Below are 19,765 nucleotides of genomic sequence, written 5' to 3'. Positions count from 1 at the left end.
TGAACACATGGGCAAGAGTTGTGGTTGAATATTCTATAAGGATCAATTATGGTTTTCACATTAAGTTCAAGTGTGGTATGTTATGTGGATGGATAATAAGTGCAATAAGATCTAAGTCGTAGTGTGTGAACTTAGCCAAATATCTATTCATACCAAAGAGGATAGTGTACTTCTAGTAGGCACAATGACATGGGATAACAAATTAGACAATCCTAGTGTCTCATGTCACATATGGTATGAATAGCCAATCATAGATACCTAAGGATCAAACATGATAAGTCTAGTGAATCTATATTTTATTTCTTTACAAAGATGTGATCATTAAGCACAACATGCATAGATGCATGTGAATAAAAGTAATCACATGATATCTATACAAACATATTCTCAAAAGATTCTCACATTGAAGCATAAAATAGATACTAGACATCAAAGGATATCTAGGGAACCTTTTCTAAAAGATATGAGAATTGAGTGCAAGATATCAAAGTCTTATAAAAATCAAGTTTCAAGCATAAAGACTTTGGATTTTCAAAAGATAATCATTTGAAGCACAAAATATGGATACATGGCATTCAAGCAAGACAAGTATATTGTATCCAAACAAATTTTCATATGATATAAAATTAAAGCACATCCCCTAATATAAGATAAACACAATACAGATCATGTTGGGGGTTTTGGAACCCAAACCATCTTGGTTCCAAGCAAGTTTGTCCTAGGTGATAAGTCATTTTTAACCCAAACAAACTTATTACTTTTTACAAGTTTAAATGTACATTTAAACTTGTAATGTCCAAATCTACCACAATAGTCACAAGATGCATAAGAGTAGGTAGATGGACGAGATGAACATGATGAATTACAAGAGTGATCATGATGGTAATTGAATTTTACATTCTCTTGTAACTTATGTTTTTTCAACCTTAATGTTTCATTCTTGATTATCAAATCATTGATTTTCATTTTGTAGTTGATTGATTCAAGAGATGGAAACATTTTTATCTTTTCTTCTTCTTCTTTAAGGAGTTGATTTTCTTCTCTTAGTGATACAATAGTTTCACTTAATTCAATAAAGTCATTTTTAAGCATTTCATTTTCTTCACTAAGATGTGCATGATCTTTTTCTACTTCCCTAAACTCCTTATTAATACTAGCTAAATTGTTTTACAAGTTTGAATTCTTAGCTAGTTGATCCTCAAGTTTCTTATTCAAACCTTGAAAAGCACAATGTAGTTATTCAAATGTGAAATCAATATTTTTCAATGCATTTTCATTAGACTTCTAAATTATTCCATTTACGCATAGGATTTCACTTTGACTAGATTTTTCAAGTTTGTTTAAAATCTCTTTAGCATTAGTACATGAGGATACCTTCTCATAAATGTGTGGTGGTAATTAGGGTTGCAACTTGGGTCGGGTTTTACCTGGCCCGCATCAGCCCGGCCCGAAAAAAGCATGGGCCGGGTTCTAAGTGGTTGGGTAGGGAGTTGGGTCGGTTTTCACTTTCCAAAGCCCGAGTGATTCTCGGGTCGGGCCGGTTTTAAAGGTGGAAAACCCGGCCCGACCCGAGAACCCGCATTTTTTTACTTTTTGATTTTGTATATTATAAAATTATACTTGTGTGTGTGTGGAGAGAGAGAGAGAGAGAGAGAGAGAGAGAGAGAGACCGGTCAAATACTCAAATCACAAGTTCGTAACAGAGAAAAAACAACGAGTCATAAATTGGAAGTTCGTAACAGAGAAAAAAAAGGCCTCTCTCTCTCTCTGTAAAAGAGAAACAAAAGGCCTCTCTCTCTCTCTCTCTCTCTCTCCCTCCTCCGTCCTTCACTCCTTCGTCTCCCCTCGTCAGTGGACTGTTGGAGGAACCGAGGAAGGTCTCTCTCTCACACACTAAACCAAGGTCTCTCTCTCTCTCTCTCTCTCTCTCTCTCTCAGCAAAAGCGAGAAGGGGGTTTTCTGGGATTTTTTTTTTTTTTGCAGTGAGAACTGAGAATTTGTGGAGTTCAAAAACCCTAAGCCCTTATTTGTTTTGGATTTTTAGAACCGACTATGAGTTCAAAAACTTATTATTGTACCCTAAACCCTAAGCCCCTATTTGTTTTGAATTTTTAGAACCGACTGTGAGTTCAAAAACTGAGTATTGGACCCTAAGCCCTAAGCCCCTATTTGTTTTGGATTTTTAGAACCGACTGTGAGTTCAAAACTGATTATTGGACCCTAAGCCTAAGCCCCTATTTGTTTTGGATTTTTAGAACCGACTGTGAGTTCAAAAACAGATTATTGGACCCTAAGCCCTAAGCCCCTATTTGTTTTGAATTTTTAGAACCGATTGTGAGTTCAAAAACTGATTATTGGACCCTAAGCCCCTATTTGTTTTGGATTTTTAGAACCGCCTGTGAGTTCAAAAATTGATTATTGGACCCTAAGCCCCTATTTGTTTTGGATTTTTAGAATCGACTGTGAGTTCAAAAACTGATTATTGGACTCAAGTTATTGTTTTAACTTTGACCAATAAATTCACAATCAGATACCAAAATCCAAAAAAAACAAGTCCTTTGGATTTTGACAATGATTTGGACCCTAAGCCCCTATTTGTTTTGGATTTTTAGAATCGACTGTGAGTTCAAAAACTGATTATTGGACTCAAGTTATTGTTTTAACTTTGACCAATAAATTCACAATCAGATACCAAAATCCAAAAAAAAAACAAGTCCTTTGGAATATGGTTCATCTATTTTCATTCTGTCTTTGTTTAGAGCATCCAGAGGTTACATCAATTGTACATGGAAATGGAAATGGAAATGGAAATGGAGGATATCGACAATGATATTGATGTAAGATTTACTTTTTTTGCTTAGTATAGCTATGCATCTATCTCATTCTCAATTATGTAGCGTCCACTTAATCGTTTAACCCTTTTGTTTGTTATCAAATAATTACTTTTGTATCATATAGGAATTAAATTCTTCTGAGAATGCCGCTAATACTATTAGCACTGCTGGAGGTTCCACAACGAATACATCTAAGAAAAGAGCGTCTTCGGTCAAATCTTATGTGTGGAAACATTTTACAAAGGACAAAACAAGTGTAGGATTGAATTAGAAGGCTAAGTGTAATTATTGTAAAAAATTCTTAGCATGCCCAACCAGCAGTGGCACCAGTAGTCTTATAAGGCATCTGAAAAATACATGTATACCGTACTCGACAAGAGATAAGAGACAGAAATTATTGGCTTTTAATCCAATTAGAGAGGGTGATGATGGTGAGGAAGGGGCAGGTCTTACTCCTTGGGTGTTTAACTAAAACCGAGCTCGAAGGGAATTGACAATCATGTTAATCATGCTTGAACTGCCATTTAATGCTGTTGATAAGGTTGCTTTTCGAAATTTTATGAGGGTAGTTCAACCTCGGCTCAATATTGTGTCACGCACAACTGTGAGGAAAGAAGTACTGAATATCTATGGAGAGGAGAAGTCTAAATTGAAAAGATTGATAAGTACATGTCAGAGGGTTTCTTTAACTGCGGATATGTGGACATCAAATCAGACTTTAGGTTATTTATGTCTTACTGGACATTTTATTGATGATAGTTGGAAGTTGCATAAAAAAATTCTTAATTTTTGTATGGTTCCAGCTCCACATAGTGGAGAAGTTATGGCCGATGTAGTTGAAATGTGTTTGATTGAATGGAACATTTCTAAATTAACTACAATTACATTGGATAATGCTTCGAGTAACAATGTACTTGTGAGAACACTTGCTCCAATCCTTTCTAGAAAAGGAATGTTCCTACAAGAAGGTCGATTTTTCCATATGCGTTGTGCAGCACATGTGATCAATCTCATAGTACAAGATGGGTTAAATGAGATAAAAGAATCGGTCACTGTCATTCGAGGTAGTGTCAAGTATGTTAGAGGTTCACAAGCTAGAAAGCAACAGTTTGAAGAGTGTGTTTTGCAAGAAGGAATTTATAATAAGAAAGGCTTATGCATAGATGTGTGTACGAGGTGGAACTCCACATTTCTTATGTTAGAATCCGCCATACAATTTGAGAGTGCCTTCACCCGCTTAAAGGTACGGGATTCTAACTTTGCAAGAGACGCTCCTACTATCGATGATTGGAAGAAGGCTAAAGTTATTTGCACTTTTCTGAAAGTTTTTTTTGATGCAACAAAGCTTTTCTCCGGCCATAAATATACCACTTCCAATCTTTATTTTCATGAAGTTTTTGAAATTCAAGTACGCTTGCGTGATATGGCAAATCATGATGATGTATCTATTAATTTAATGGCTAAGAAGATGCAAATTAAGTTTGATAAGTATTGGAAGGAATGCAATGTAATGTTTGCTATTGCAGTGGTTTTGGATCCCAGGTATAAGATTGAATATCTTAGCTTTATGTATGATGAAATTTTTTCCAAGGATGAAGCTAAAGCACAAGTTTCATGTATTAAGCGGGAGACATTTGCAATTTATGATGAGTATGTATCTACTTATAGTTCAAGGCAAAAGCGTGTTGTACACTCAATGGAAAAAGATCCAGAAGTGGATAGTGGAACTTGTAGTGGTGAGAGAAGGATTTCAAATATGCAAGAAAAATTTTTCAAGATGAATGCAGCGAAAAATAATGTAAGGTCGTCATCGGAGTTGGAACAGTACTTGGAAGAAAAAAATCATCCCACTGATGACTTAGATATTTTGAGTTGGTGGAAAATTAACAGCTCAAAATATCCTCAACTTTCTCATATGGCTCGTGATATCTTGGCCATTCCTGTATCTACGGTTGCTTCAGAGTCAGCTTTTAGCACTGGAGGTAGAGTTCTTGATAATTATCGAAGTTTATTGAGTCCTGGGGTTGTGCAAGCATTGGTCTGCACTCAAGATTGGCTACGAGAGGATACATGTGAGGATACGAATGAAGAAATTGAAGTCTACCAACATGAAAATGATATTGAAATCATTGAATCAGGTACTTTAACAACTCATTTGCTTTGATAAGTATGAATATATTTGAAAAATTCTTATGTATTTTTTTCCTTTTTTGAAGGCCTCGCCGAACCTCTACAAATTCCGTAGCATGCAACAATCTTGCCATATCTATACCATATTTTGAGATGGGGTAAATTTCATTTGTGAATTTTTTAATCATGTATGTTATTTTTAATCACGTTTCAAAAAAACACTCACATATTATTTTTATACTTTTCTAAATAGTTGAGTGATCCTCTTTTCTTTCTGGTTGCAGAGTTGAATGATGTGTTAGGCGTCGTTATGTTTTCACCGCTCCGGAGCTTGATGACTAAGATTGAATGACTCTCTTTTTGCATTTCAAACTCTCTTATATGTGTCACAGTTGCAATTGTGGTTAAAAGGAACAAGGAACTTTTTTGCCTCAAATAACTTCCAACTTAAATGCATCCACAAGTTTGTTCCATATTTATTTTCTGCTGGAAAGTATGATATTTTAATATGTGTCCACATATTTGTCTATATTTACTTTTTGCCAAGCCTAAATTGTCTCTCACCATATTGGCCCAATGAATTAGGCAATAGAGCTGAAAGAAAAAAGATTGAGTGCAATTAACAGGCTGGAGTAAAGAGTTTGAGTGAGCTCAAGGATAACATAAACACAGACACAGAGCCAAAGAAGCTTGTGTTTGACACCATGAGGTTTGAAGAGTATGTGATTTTACTCCAGTAGACGAGAGAGACTAATGACTTCAGTATTATGAAGCCAATGATCATAGGAATACAATTTGAGTGTCTTATGTGGGATTGTAACAGTTCAGTTGTCCTATGCTGGAGTGAAAATTTTACTCTGTGTTGGCAACAGAAAAAGAAACACATGATAGAGGAAAGGGCTATTCAAATATTCTTGTATGGAAGACAAAGTCAGTTTACAAATTTTATTTCTGCTTGGAATATAATTAGAGGTCTAAGTAAAGCCGTAAAGTTTAGAGGTCAGTTTAAACTTAGATGTCACACCCAAAATTCTGCTCTGCCTACTTCCATTGCTGCAATCAATAGACCTATGAGGTCCAGTGAATAAGGGCAGTCCTCCTACGAGTCCTTTTTCCATGAATATGTTATGGCTGCTTTGTTTGGTTTGGTATTTTGTATTTGGTATTTCTAGGCCAAATATGTAGCCGCTTTGTTTGGTTTGGTATTTCTAGGCCAAATATCCCCCATTCATTTGGACAAGAAGCTGATATTATGTCTAAAGGTTGAATCTAAGTCGACCATGAAGCCCAAAAGAAGTACAATAACAGTATGGCTTTGTTTTTCTTCTGCTAATTGTGAACATTTATATACACATAACCGTCTGTAAAAGGAACAAGGAACATTTATATACCATGTTATCAAATGGTTCCAGGGCCTCCAATCTAACTTAGGCATTCTGTTTATGCTGTGGGAAAAATGAGTTTTGGTGGCCTGTAAAATGTTAATTAAGAATCTTCTTCACTAGTAATTTTCTCCTTCAATTATTGTCATGAAAAATCTTCATCATCCTCCAATATTTAGCATCTTTTCATTTATCCAATCATGCTTCTAGAGCCTCCAATTTAAGCAAGGCATTCTGTTTATGGCCTAGGAAAAGTGAGTTTAATTTGGTAGCATGATGAATAAAATTAAGAATTTTCTTCACTAGTAATTCTCTTCTGCAACTATTATGTCATGAAAAATCTTCCTACAACTCCGATATCTGGGATCTTTTCATTTATGTAATTGAAAGTTTCAAAAGGCGATGATATGAAAAAACCCGGCCCGGCCCGACCCGACCCGAGAAACAACCTCGGGTAGGGCCGGGAATAACAATCCTGGGTTTTCCAAAAAAAAACCCGACCCGACCCGACCCGAGATAGTTTCTCGGGTAGGGTAGGGTTTTAGAAAACCCGACCCACCCGACCCGAGTTGCAACCCTAGTGGTAATGCACAACATGTTGCAATTAGGGCTTTTGTATTTAGTAAAGATAATTTTTTATTATATTCATTTAATCCTTTAGATTTAGCATTTAAAATAAATCAATTTTCAATTAGCTTTACCATATCTTTATCTAGACCTTTTAAGTATGTCTTCATATGGATCAACCATGATCCATAATCCGAACCATCCAAAATAGGTAGTCTAGATTGGGTCTTTTAAGTTGCCAAAAAATTTGATATTTTAACTCTTAACCGGTTAGGCTCTTAATCAAGAGCCCAAGCTCTGATACCAATTGAAATCCAAGGAGTGACTTGGTTTGGCAACCTAGAGGGGGGTGATAGGATGTTTATAAAACTTTTATCTTTTAGAAACTTTTTCTAAAATTTCACCCAAGACTTATCCCTTGTTTAATTAATTTTGAAATATTTGAACTTTAAACAATATTACAAATTAATATTAGTTCAAAAACCCTTGTTGATTAGCAAACTTAATTAGGTGATTTATAGCTTAGTTAGCAAGGTACAAATATTCAATCAAAACCAAAATGCTAACTACTCACTCAATTCCAAATATAAAAATGCAAGCACAAATAAATAAGAGAGTGGGAGGGAGAGAGAGATAGAGAAATACCAACACAAGTGACAAAAAGATTTATAGTGGTTCGGCAAACGGCCTACTCCACTCTACTCAAGGTCGTACTTGAGGATTTCCACTATTAAGACCTCCACGACGCCCGGCTCCGAGGCTTTTACACTCTAAGGAAATTAAATAAGGATGCCCTTCCACCTTTACAATGACTCTCATTCTCCGCCGAGTTCTAAGCGCTTTCTCTCAAGGGAATTAAAAATGGATGCCCTTGCCACCGATCAAATGAAGAAGAAGAAGTATTAGCCTCTTACTAGGCTTGATTACAAGTTGTAGCTCACACACTTTCTCTCAAGAATAATTTGAAAAATGAAAGCCTAAACCAATCTCAAATGATTTTTCCAAAATCAAGGCACAAGAGATTGGTGAGAGAAATTACCCAAAAATGATAAACAAATGATTTTCTAGGGTTTTTTGAAGTTGAACAATGTTCCTCAAGTGTTTTAGACCCATTAGATGGGTATATGTGGTGTCCCAACTCAATATGACCGTTTCAGGGGCAAAACAGTTATTTTCGGGTCAAACAGTCAACTAGTCGTTGGACCACAACGGCTATAATTTTTTGAACAAAAACACTTCTCGGAGTTCCGAGACATTTATCGGAGTTCTGAGCAAATTCTCGGAGTTCCGAGAATTCAAACAGAGTATGGGATTTTATTCCTTGGACCATTTCTCTGAGCTCCGAGAAAATTCTCGGAGTTCCGAGACTGGTTTTCCAGCAGTTAGCGTCTAACTTATAAAATTCATATCTCCCTCATTTCTCGTCGGATTTTGACGTTCCTATACTCTACGGATATGAAACAAATGAGAGCTATCTGTTAAAAATAGTTTTAAAAATATTTGAAAATGTCTTAAATGAGTTTTGATATGATTTAGTTACTGGTCCAGGTTGTTTCTTCGGAACTCTATTTTGTTCAACGTTGTGTTGAATGCCATATGGGTCCCAACATGTTGATACACCACCATAGCCATTCAGTTATCCATTTAAGTCCTTAAAGGGTGTATTAGTCTATTTGAAAAATATATTTTTAGGGATTTTAAGATTTGCCCTGATAAGAGAAAACACAAGAGAGATAGGTGATACAATCTACCATTTTTACCACTCTCTTGACTGAATTCTTGAGGTAGCCATTGCTTGATTTTCTCTTTGAGTGCATGGCTTGCTTTGGGATCTTCAAGGTTGAGCTTCTTTGCTTGACACCTTCCAAGGATGATGCAACTATTTGGTTCCAGCTCCTTTGCAAGTTGTTGATCCACAAGCTTTGGCCTTCATTGATCTTCCTTTGTTTGTTCAATGCTTTGAGATGGTTGATGATGAGCTTCTCCTTGGTACCTCCAAGGTGTGATTGGTCCAAGTATGTTCCAAGCTCCTTTGCTATTGTGTTTGGTTCATCTTCAAGCATAGGCCAATAATGTGCGTGCTAGTATGATTTGACTTGTAAATTACCTGTCTATAGCACAACACTTAAGGCAAATAATTAGTCCATAAATGACTAATCAATTTGTGTTTGTTAATCATCAAAACAAGGTGATTGAGTGAACCCATGGGGAACCCTTGGGCTAACAATCTCCCCCTTTTTGATGATGACAAACCAAATTGGTTAGAGAGGTGGGAGGATCCTCTTATGAGGATTAGATAAGCAAGATGAGTGTGACTACTCCCCCTCAACATATGCATAAGTTATATTTAACAAATTATTGTACAAGAATGCATATGATTATGGATGTAATTAATTACACAAATTGGTATCAGAGCCTTGCTCATGTGCTTCCAAAGAACCCATTAATTCATTCATAGAATATGTAGATAAATCCTTAGACTCTTCTCTGGCAGTAACTACATGATCAAATTTATTTGGAAGACTTCTTAACACTTTTTCAACAATTATTTGATCATCTAATTTTTTCCCTTAAGTTCTTATTTGATTTGCAATAAAACTAACTCTTGAGAAAAAAAACTTGAATAGATTCAGAATTTTTCATAATCAAATTCTCAAAATCACGATGAAATGTTTATAACTTAATAGAGATTACCTTCGTAGTACCTTGATATTCTTCTTGAAGCAAATCTCAAGCTTCCTTTGATGTAGTTGTAGCCATAATTCTTAAAAATATTGGTTCATCCATGGCTTGTTGGATGACAAAAAAATCCTTGCATCTTTCTTTTTGCTTTCCTTCAATTCATTCTTCTGTGCTGTGGTCAATCTTTCCTGTTCTGCAAAATTTTCATACCCATTCTCCACAATTCCCATAATTCATAAGACATAAATAACGTCTTCATCTTAATTGACCAAAATTGAAAATTTTCACCTTTAAATAAAGGAACACTTTGCTGAAAATTTGAAGAATTGGTGTTACCTGCCATGTTGTGAACTTACCGAACCCTTGTTGGTGTTTTCTTGAATTCGACCTAGGCGTTTCTGCTCTGATACCACTTTGTAGAATCTTTTTATGAACACAAAATACTAAACAAGAAAGAAAATAATAGAAGAAGCTTTTTTATTGAAGGGAATGAATGTTACTATTTTCGTTTTTCTCCCATATCCACGTAAACAACACACACATACCTATATATATATATATATATATATATATATATATAATAGCTTGACCGAATACCATCTATAAAAAGCCACACATTTTGGACTCTTCCAATCCTAATTACATATGAATTCAACTTCCTACTATATAGCTACCAGACTGTATCTAGATAAAGTTAAAAACCAGCTTTGGTGGGGCCCACTAGCAAGAACATAATTTGAATTACGTTTCCAACAGGACCGCCGCCTTTTTAGCTATATCCTTCCTTCTCGTCCGTTCCCCTCCCCTCCTTCCCCTCTCTTAGCAGGAATAAAGAAAGAATAGATGCTATTATCCTTTTGAGAAAAGATAGGTGTCACCCATGCCTCAGCTATTCTCACGGCCTAGGGAACAACTTTTAGAGGTATGTCCCTTATCACTAAGGCCGCATACCTCCTCAACATAGAACACCATAATTGAAAAGAAGGACGGTATCTGATCCTATTTCCCAAGCAGCAAACAAGAAAGAATGGGCCAGCACTAATCCATGAATTCAAAGACCTAAATAACCTAAAAAGAAAAAGAAGCAAACAACAACTAGTGAGTCATCGAGCTGTTGGGGGGTTCCATGTGAAAGAAAAATAGTCCCACATCGGAAAAGTGTAACGATGTGGATGGGCTTATAAGGGAATGGATTCCCTCCCCTTAACAGCTAGCTTTTGAGGGCGAGTTCTACCCAGGTCTCAACAAAGTGGTATCAGGGCTAGGGCGTTGTAACCCAGGTGTGCCTCCAAGGACGGAAAAATCCCTCAGGGAAGAATCTCGATAACCCCGGTATGCCTCCGAGGACGGAAAAATCCCTCGGGGAAGATCTCGTAGTTCCCACGGGGCGAGATTATCCACGGTGCTTCCACGTGGAAGGGGAGATTGTTGGGGGGTTCCACATGAAACCAAAATAGTACCACATCGGAAAAGTGTAACGATGTGGATGGACTTATAAGGGAATGGGTGCCTCCCCTTAACAGTTAGCTTTTGAGGGCAAGTTCTACCTGGGTCCCAACACGAGCAAGGCCCGAACCGGCTCCGCCTTTGCATGGAGACATGCGACTTGCGATGACGGCATTTATGTTTCTTTGTCATCTCATAGTCATTGCGAAAAGGTAACCAGGATGTTATGTTTCTTTGTTTGTGTACGGATGATGGGAATAGTTTTTCTTAAAACTTCATTCAAATTTATTTTATACGGTGGATGCGCTTGTAAGTCGGTACTGGTGGTACCGCCCCTGATATTTGATTGAACATCAATTCACTTTTTAAGATGCTGATGCTGGATCAAATATCAAAGGGTTGTACTTCTGTGGTACCGCCAATACCAGCATGTATGTGCATTCACAATATAATTTCTCCAAAGGAGATTTTATATGGTGGATGCGCATGTAAGTCATTACTGGTGGTACCACCCTTGATATTTGATCCAATAGCAGAACACTTTTAAAGATGTTGTTGCTGGATCAAATATCAAGGGCGGCACTTCTGTTGTACCGCCAATACCGGTTTGTATGCGCATTCACAATATAATTTCTCTATAGGAGATTTTACATGGTGGTTGCGCATGTAAATCAGTACTGGCGGTAGCGCCCTTGATATTTGATCAAGCAGCAGCATCTTAAAGCTACTGATGTTGCTGCTTGATCAAATATTAAGGGTGGTACTTCTGTCGTACTGTAGACACCCCATTTTGACCGGACCCAAGTTCGCTATGCTTGGGCGAAATCCCGTTCAATCATTTCCGCCATGTTTCGCACTTTTCCGTTAAGTGTTGAGAGAGATTATTCCCAAGAATCCGAACAAGAGAGAATTTGGATCCGATTGATGGGCCCGTCTTGAGCATTTGTTTAGATTTGAATCAAACAGGGTGGCCCGCACATTGTTTTAGTGAAAAATGAGTTTTGAACCTACTTCGATCCAACACCTAAAGATGATCATCAAGAGAACGGTCAAGATCTCAGAGAAGTCGTTTTAACAACCAATTTTGTTTCGATCATCAGGTTGAGTTACTCGGATCAGCCCATTGAAATGATTTAGGAGGACACAACCTACTTAGGTAGGGGACCCATCAATTGGATGGTCTGGATCGTCATAGAGGAATGATTTAAGGGAGCACAACCAATTTACATTGCGACCCACCATTTGAACGGTCAAGATCATCAATTGTCGCCCATCAAATGGACGGTTCGGATCATCAAATGGGAGTGATTTAAAAATGGGGTAACATATTCACATTTTGATCTATTGGATGGTTTGGATCAGCCCATAGGATTGATTAGTGGAGCACAAATTAAATCACATCGCAGCCCACTATTTGAACGGTCAAGATCATCAATTGTCGCCCATCAAATGGACGGTTCGGATCATCAAATAGGAGTGATTTAAAAATGGGGTAACATATTCACATTTTGATCTATTGGATGGCTTGGATCAGCCCATAGGATTGATTAGCGGAGCACAAATTAAATCACATTGTCGCCCATCAAATGAACGGTTCCGATCATACTTTGGAGTGGGGCATATGATTTTATGCACAATTGGGAATTTGGTCACATATGGGACCCATTTGGGTTATATTTTACCTACTCAAAAGAACTTTAAAAAAACATGCATGGGGTCACACACATGTCAAAATTCAATGTCCACAATGGTGGCCACCTACCATGGAATATGTCCACAATGGTGGCCACCTACCATGGAATAAGTCCACAATGGTGGCCACCACCCTCCCATTCCTTTGCTATAAATGGTTCAATGAGGGTGAGTAAGAGGGAGGAAGAACTCATTTCTCTTCTATCATGTGTTCTAACAAAGTTGCTATGAGGGGTTGAAAAGAAAAAAAAAGAAAAGAAACAAGAAAAGAAGAAAAAGAAACAAAAAAGAAGCAAAAAGAGAAAGAAAGCGGAAGCGATCGCACGGAGGCGGAATTTTCGAGTTTTTCGGCTCTCGGATTCGGCGAGGATTTCGATCACAGGTAGGTACACCGTTCTCGGAATTGTTTAGAATTATTTGGTATATTTTCGGATTTTTGTATGATTTTTAACGAAGAAAACTAAAAGATATACTAAACAGATTCCAAAAATAATGAAATTTCGTGGGAAAATAATATGATAATGATACATTCTACCATGAATTTGTGAGCATTTTTGGATTTTGTTTGGTATATTATTTTACGCATTCTTTGAAAATTATCAGATTTTGGGAGAATTGTTACTGATGTCAAATCACAGATTCAATTCTCCAAATTTTTACAGTAGTCTTAAATTCTATACTTCTTGCTTCTGTAAAAGTTTCAAGTGATTTTGATCTTGTTTCATATGAGCTGTAGTCTTAATTCATAATCTGGTTTGACATTTGAAAAATCCGAAACTGATAGTAAATAGTTTTCTAAATTCATGAAAATCTCACAGCATGCTATTTTCACTTATATCTTACTACTGTAGAAATTTCATGGAATTTAGATTTCTATTTCTAGTAGTTTCTGTGTTATTTTTGCAATCTGGTCAATTAATTTTTAAATCTAAATTAAATATGAGTTTAATGTAATAATCTATAAAAATATTCCAGTAAGTTACATCTCATCATATCTTGTTGCTGGAGAAGTTTCAACTCATTTTGAGTTCGTTTGCAACAACTTCACTTGTAAAATCACTCATATGATTAAAATTGATAAAATTCATTGAAAATCCGAAATTAATTGAAAATCATCTTAAAATCTCTAAAGGACCTTAAATTCTGTCACATCTTAATTCCTTAAGAAGGTCTGCTTTGCCTCATTTGTAGAATCCTCTCTGAGGTTGCACCTCAATTTGTGCCTCTGTTAATTAGAGACCAATTTGGTCAATTAGTTGTCTTAGCCTTGCTTCCCCCTTGCAAGGGCAATGATAAGGTTACTTGGAGCCCATCTTTGTGTTTGTTTGGGAGACCCGCCCGGTCTCATTCTCTCGTTAGTCCTCTTTGTGCGCCGTTTGGTTTTGGGAGAACACCATACTCGGCTTGGCTTCATACCCCTACCCTTATGGGTATTGGGTTGCACATTTGTTGCACCCTAGGGCTAGGTAGCTGTCCGGCCCGGCTGGGTGTTTTACCTCTGCCAAATGTGCAAATTCGTGTTTCCTTTTCTTTTAGAGAGTCTTTGACTCATCTATCCTTTAGTTGGTGTTATTGGAGTCTTTGACTCATGTTTCCATTTCTTTTAGAGAGTCTTTGACTCATTCGTTCTTTTGTTGTACTACTAGGAAGTCTTTGACTCATTGGTTCTTCTGTTGGCGTTATTTGGGAGTCTTTGACTCATTCCTCCTCTAAGTTGTAGTATTAGAGAGTCTCTGACTCATTTGTTCCCCTCTTTAGTGTTGTTAGTTCGGAGTTTCTCCTTTAGAGTTGTTGATTACTTCGCTTTTGATTAGAGGCTAACTCAGTCTTATTAGAGCTTTGCTTGCTTAGGATCTTGGACCATTTTCTCTCTTCTTGGGACGCTATCTTTCTTGTTGTGGTTTGTCTCTTTGAGACGCTAGTTGCTTATTCGGGGTTTCCCCTTTTGCTTTAGGGCTTTGCCCTAGTTTGTGGTATTACTTGCGTGTTCCCTTTAAGATTAAAAATATTTTAAGGTCCTGAGCATTGGAAAAGCTATAAAATCCAAAAACATTAGAAATTTAAAACTCAAAAAAAAACATTTGAAAACATCAAAAACCTTAAAAAAAATCTAAAGTGTTGAGTGTTTCTTTTAGAAGCGTATTAGGCGAGTTCGATTTTCGAACTACGTTGGCTTGATCCTCTTCCGAGGTACGTAGTGCAGCTTGGGATTTACATCCCAAGTCCAGCCAAACTTTTTTGTAAATAACTATTTTAAACCTTCTTAAAAAACCTTTAAAATCTTGTTTTCAAAAGATCTTCTTCTAGAGTTAGGAGTTTCTCCTAGATAGAGAGTTTTAGAGTTAGGGTTTTTCTTTTGATAGGTTATTTGATTGTTTGTTTGTTGTGTGCTTGTTTTAGAGTTAGAGGTCTGTCCTAGAGTTATAGGAGCGCCTCCGTCCGGTCAGTTGGCGATCCACATCGCCGAGTGATGACTAGAGTAGGATACGCTAGTCCACCCTTGGTTTTCCTTAGGAAATACAGCCTAGTCACATATAGGTTGTAAGAACCACCTGCATCAGCGTAGGGCTAATCTGCATTTAGTTAGGGCATATAGGGTGTCCTAAAATTCACAATTCACTGAAATTTAAATAATCGTACAATAAACTTTAATAATTGGTCCGGTCTTTTAGATCGAGTTTAGGATAGAGGGCTAGGTGTCTTAGGCATCATAACTTAGAATAGGCGCGAAGAACTACGTTGCCTTGATTCTCGTGGAGGCGGGGATACGTAGGCTTCTTTGGATGAATACCAGACCATCTGAGGACTCGGGCTAATCACTTTTAAAACTGTTGAAACAATCAAATCACTTAGGATTTTCCATGAAATTAGAATTTTAGGAGAACTTTCACTTAGATTGAATCCAAACCAATTAAGAAATCAAGATACACATTTAGGATTCACATTGAAATTAGATCATAGGATGCATGTCACATAGATAGCACATTAACAGAGAGTTGAATGAGCCATTAAAAATGAATTTAAAAGAGTTAACTTTTGGAATTGAAGACCGATTATCGGGCAGGAATGGTGCATGTGGTGGATAAATCCCCATACCTTCCATTCTTGTAACCAGGTAGCGAGTCTAGATTTCTGGTTAATTATGGGTCCTAGATCCCACATCTAGGTGGCGACTCTGTCAGTCTCTTTTGTGTGGAATTCGGATTGCCTTAGTGATCCCAAGTTCACATAAAAGATGAATTAAAATTAATAATAAAAGGCACACGCCAATCGCGTGGGTACGAGAGACCAAGAGATAGTGCGTGGCGGCTCTCGCGCCACCACCCCTCTCGCGGGATCGGGTCCCACAGACTGGCGACTCTGCTGGGGATAACCTAACTTCATTACAATTCCAAAGGATAACTCATTTGAATCTATTTCAACTGGCTCATGAAAACTCTATCTCTTTTATGCTTGTTAGATTAGTTTGTATGCTTTATTTTCTCATCACATTTACTCAAACTTAATCTAACAAAACCTGAAGGCATCATAGATTGCGCAAACTTATTGCACACACTTACATCACTTTCATCTAAACCCCTGCATCTCACATGCACACACGTCCTATTTTAGGAACCCGGAGTGTTATCTAGCATGGTTGACTGGGATTTCATCACCTGGTGCCTCTGTGCTAGAGAAGCATTCCACCCTTAGCCTAGTACTTTTATGGTACGTAAACGGATCTCTTGTTCACGTACTGATACGCCGGACACTGGTACAGTATATCGAACATGGATTCGCGCTAAGGGAACTCTTAGCCTTACCCCTAGATTAACCCACACATGCATGTAGTATACGAACACATGTGCATCACGTGTGTGAGCCTAGTTTAGGATATCTTACCCAATTGTGTGTGTGAGCCTAGTTTAGGATATCCTACCCATTTGTGTCTAGATTAGGCCGTAGTCCATCTTTCAATGGCTACGATCGGTCCTAGGTACACAAACAAAGTCATGAGTCGAGATCCTCTCTCCACTCCGCTAGATTAGGGTTAGGATTGATGCCTTCAGGTAACACTGATAAAATGTGCGAAGATTAAAAAAACTTTTCCTTTGGGGTTAGGATGTAAATCCCATTCATTTCCAAAGATCTCATAGGATTAGTCATTCATGATCCATCCGTTGAAAGCAATCTTATGCTATCTCATCTCATCTTGATCTAATCATATTGATCTACAGTTGTTGATATCCATCATTCAGATTTTAGATCTGGCCCTGGACTCTACTTTTGTCATTCTTATGGCCATGGTCTATTATCTGAGCCATTGATTTTTCATTGATCAATGTTTACCTACCATATATCTTTTACCTTTGGATCATATCGAAATCATTGATGGAAAAGTTTGATCTTACCTGTATTCTTTGAGTGCATGATCGTTGCTGAGATCGAAACTTATTCTGATTAGGGATGTTTATCGTTCCTGACTCTTTCATTCCCAAAAGAAGAACGGTTATACCCAAAGAACATCTTAAGGAATAGATTGAGGATTCTTTCCAAATTAACATACCCGTTGATGTATTTCAAGATTACTCTTTTCTCTATTTGTTTAGAATTTTTATCCCATGACTATTGAGATAGTGTGATTGCTTCTAAGTCAAAAGTCTGTGTTCAACAAAAAGCCCCTCTTCCAAAAGACTGACCATTTCTGAATTCATTCAATACATCAGTCTATTGCTTTACCCACATTGTCAGCATAAGCCTTTTGTTGCCCCATTTAACCTAGACCTTGTGGAGTTGCCTTTTCTGGGATTCCTACTTCGGGATCGAACTTTGTAATTATCATTATCATGAAGAAAGGTGTATCACCTATAAACTTTCAGTGCCGGTTCACTACCTTTGAAGAAGTGTCCTGTGTCTTTAGATTTGTCTTTCATTAAGTGTACATCAACTTTCTTCTCTCGAACTTGGAAAAGTTCAGTTATGTTGATGTTAAAAAAAGAAAAGAAAATGTGTCATGTCAATCAGTCTTTCTCGTTCAGAGTCGGTGTTTAGCTTTTTGATTAAATTCAATGTAGAGCCTATTGAGGCGCGTTCAAAGTCATCTATGTACTTCAAAGTATTTCAATTCAATAAAGCATTTGAGTCTGTATCTTCAAATTTTTATGATTCACTCTTGGATCTAATGTTTAAACAACTAAAGACCCCCTTTTCGGATGAGAATGCAGACGAAATTCACCTCGAGATCTGAAAGATGGTCGAACGAGAGGAAGAGCGTCGAGCATAGCCACTTAAAGAAGAAATCGAAGCCATTGATAGTGGTATCGAAATCCGAAATTCGGGAGAAATGGATTGGAAAAACTTTATCTCCTAAGGAGCGCAAAGAATTGATAAACCTGTTTAGAGGGGTTTGAGGTAGTCTTGCTTGATCCTATAAGGATAAACCAGGGGAATGCCCTGTCGTTGAGCAAAGCAAGACTTCATCTGCTTTAGACATCCAGTTGAAGAGTAAAATTTTAAAGAATTGAGCATCAGATATCCTGTGGAGCTGATGAAGAAGTGAGAGAAGACTTTCTCGAAATGAAGTCATAGATCTGAGCCCTAAAAGAAAAATTGGGCTGTGTATTTTCATTATGATTTCAAGGCAAGATGGGAGTGAAGCACAATGGTTGAAGTTTTGCCAGAAAACCGCCAGACTCCTCGAATAAAAATTTTCAAAGTCATTGAACCTCAGCATTCAAGAGCTTATACATCAAATACATCAGGAGGCCATCATTGGACGTTTGAGCCTTAATAGCCAAAATCCTAACGTTTTAAAATCCTTTTGAGAACCCTTTGGGCCAACAATTTAAAGCCAATGTTTCTTTTCAAACATATTATAAATCCGGGGCATTATGCACCCGAACTACGTCGGACCTGATCCCCATTTCTTCAGGGGTACGTAGGCAACTTGATTAATTCAGGTTCGGTCAAACCTTGGGATAAAATCCCTTTTCAAAATTTTGAAGCTAAATGCTAAACCATTCTTTGAAAAATCCTTAAGCGAACTACGCGGACCTGATCCTCCATTTTTGGGGTACGTAGGTAGTCTGGCTAGACCAGATTCGGTCCAAATCCTTAGAACCTTAGGTATTCAACCCTTTTGAACCCGAGCCCACCTAGAAAGTCCTTCTGGTGAAACAAGTAAAGGTTCGAGGCGAATGAAAAGAAAAACAGAAAGAAAAGAATGAGAGTCTGAAGATCCGCTAGGTTGAAAACCCGAAAGGGCGGCCTAGAGAAAGGTGAAAGTCGTTTTTTCTTGCTAAGTCAGCAAGCAAAATGATTGACTTATCAGAAAGTAAGGGTAGTGGTATGCTGGATTGAAAACTTGAAGAGACAATCTAGGTAGAGGCAAATACTTCCCATGAAAAGTTGAGTTGAATAGAAGCAGAAGGAGTTCCTCAGTTACGTAGAATTCCCAAGTTTGAGTACAAGCAAAAATTGAGATAAGTAGTCTTTTAGACTGAAAGCTTGGAAAGCAAAAGTTGAGATAAGTGGTCTTTTAGACTGAAAACTTGGAAGACATTAATTTTGACTTCTTCCGAAAAGACAAATCAAGGAGACCGAGAAGCAACTCTATAGGGCAGGATCCTGGAATCCGAATAGTGTCAGCAAGGCTTACTTTGACACCTTTTTAAACTAGGGGCATTAAAACCGAGCAATCCGAAGGGGTATAACCATGACGGATGTCCTGATGGAGGAAACTAGAGCCTTTTGGCATGGTTTTTGAGACTACTCTAAGAGTGGCTGACCTTACCATTTAAAAAATGATACATTTGATTTAAGAGTGAATCAAAATTTAGTCAAGTCCCTTGAATATTGTAAGTCTTCTTTGAAAGAGTCCTCAGGAGTCTGTTCCTTGTTTATCATTGTTTTCTTTTAGAATCCAAAGTGTTTGGCACTGAAAAGAATGGGTGTACACCTTCCGAAATGTAAAGAAAAAAATCTAGAGTAGATCCTGGTTTAAGAATCAAGGAAAACAAGAAACATTTGGTCCAAACCTGCCTGAAACATCAA

At 37.4% G+C, this 19,765-nt stretch overlaps 1 protein-coding gene across 1 annotated transcript; it reads left to right on the top strand.

The window, feature by feature from the left end:
* The first annotated feature begins 3,333 nt into the window (after positions 1-3,333).
* Positions 3,334-5,316, top strand: LOC143880696 (zinc finger BED domain-containing protein RICESLEEPER 2-like). Its single transcript, XM_077383670.1, has 2 exons — positions 3,334-4,972; positions 5,249-5,316. Exons 1-2 carry the CDS (start codon positions 3,334-3,336, stop codon positions 5,314-5,316), a joined length of 1,707 nt encoding a protein of 568 aa, XP_077239785.1.
* The last annotated feature ends 14,449 nt before the right edge of the window (positions 5,317-19,765 follow it).

The sequence above is a fragment of the Tasmannia lanceolata genome, unplaced genomic scaffold (assembly GCF_043159265.1).
Source record: "Tasmannia lanceolata isolate RefF3 unplaced genomic scaffold, GAP_Taslan_0.1 ptg000007l, whole genome shotgun sequence".
Lineage (NCBI taxonomy): Eukaryota > Viridiplantae > Streptophyta > Magnoliopsida > Canellales > Winteraceae > Tasmannia > Tasmannia lanceolata.
The sequence above is the reverse complement of the archived record's forward strand: the minus strand, read 5'-3'. Positions and strand labels throughout refer to the sequence as shown.

Excerpts from the sequence above, each read along its gene's own strand:
- LOC143880696 (XM_077383670.1), top strand. The coding sequence starts at position 3,334 with ATGTTAATCATGCTTGAACTGCCATTTAATGCTGTTGATAAGGTTGCT. Across the intron at positions 4,973-5,248 it reads TATTGAAATCATTGAATCAG|AGTTGAATGATGTGTTAGGC; the intron begins GTACTTTAACAA and ends TTCTGGTTGCAG.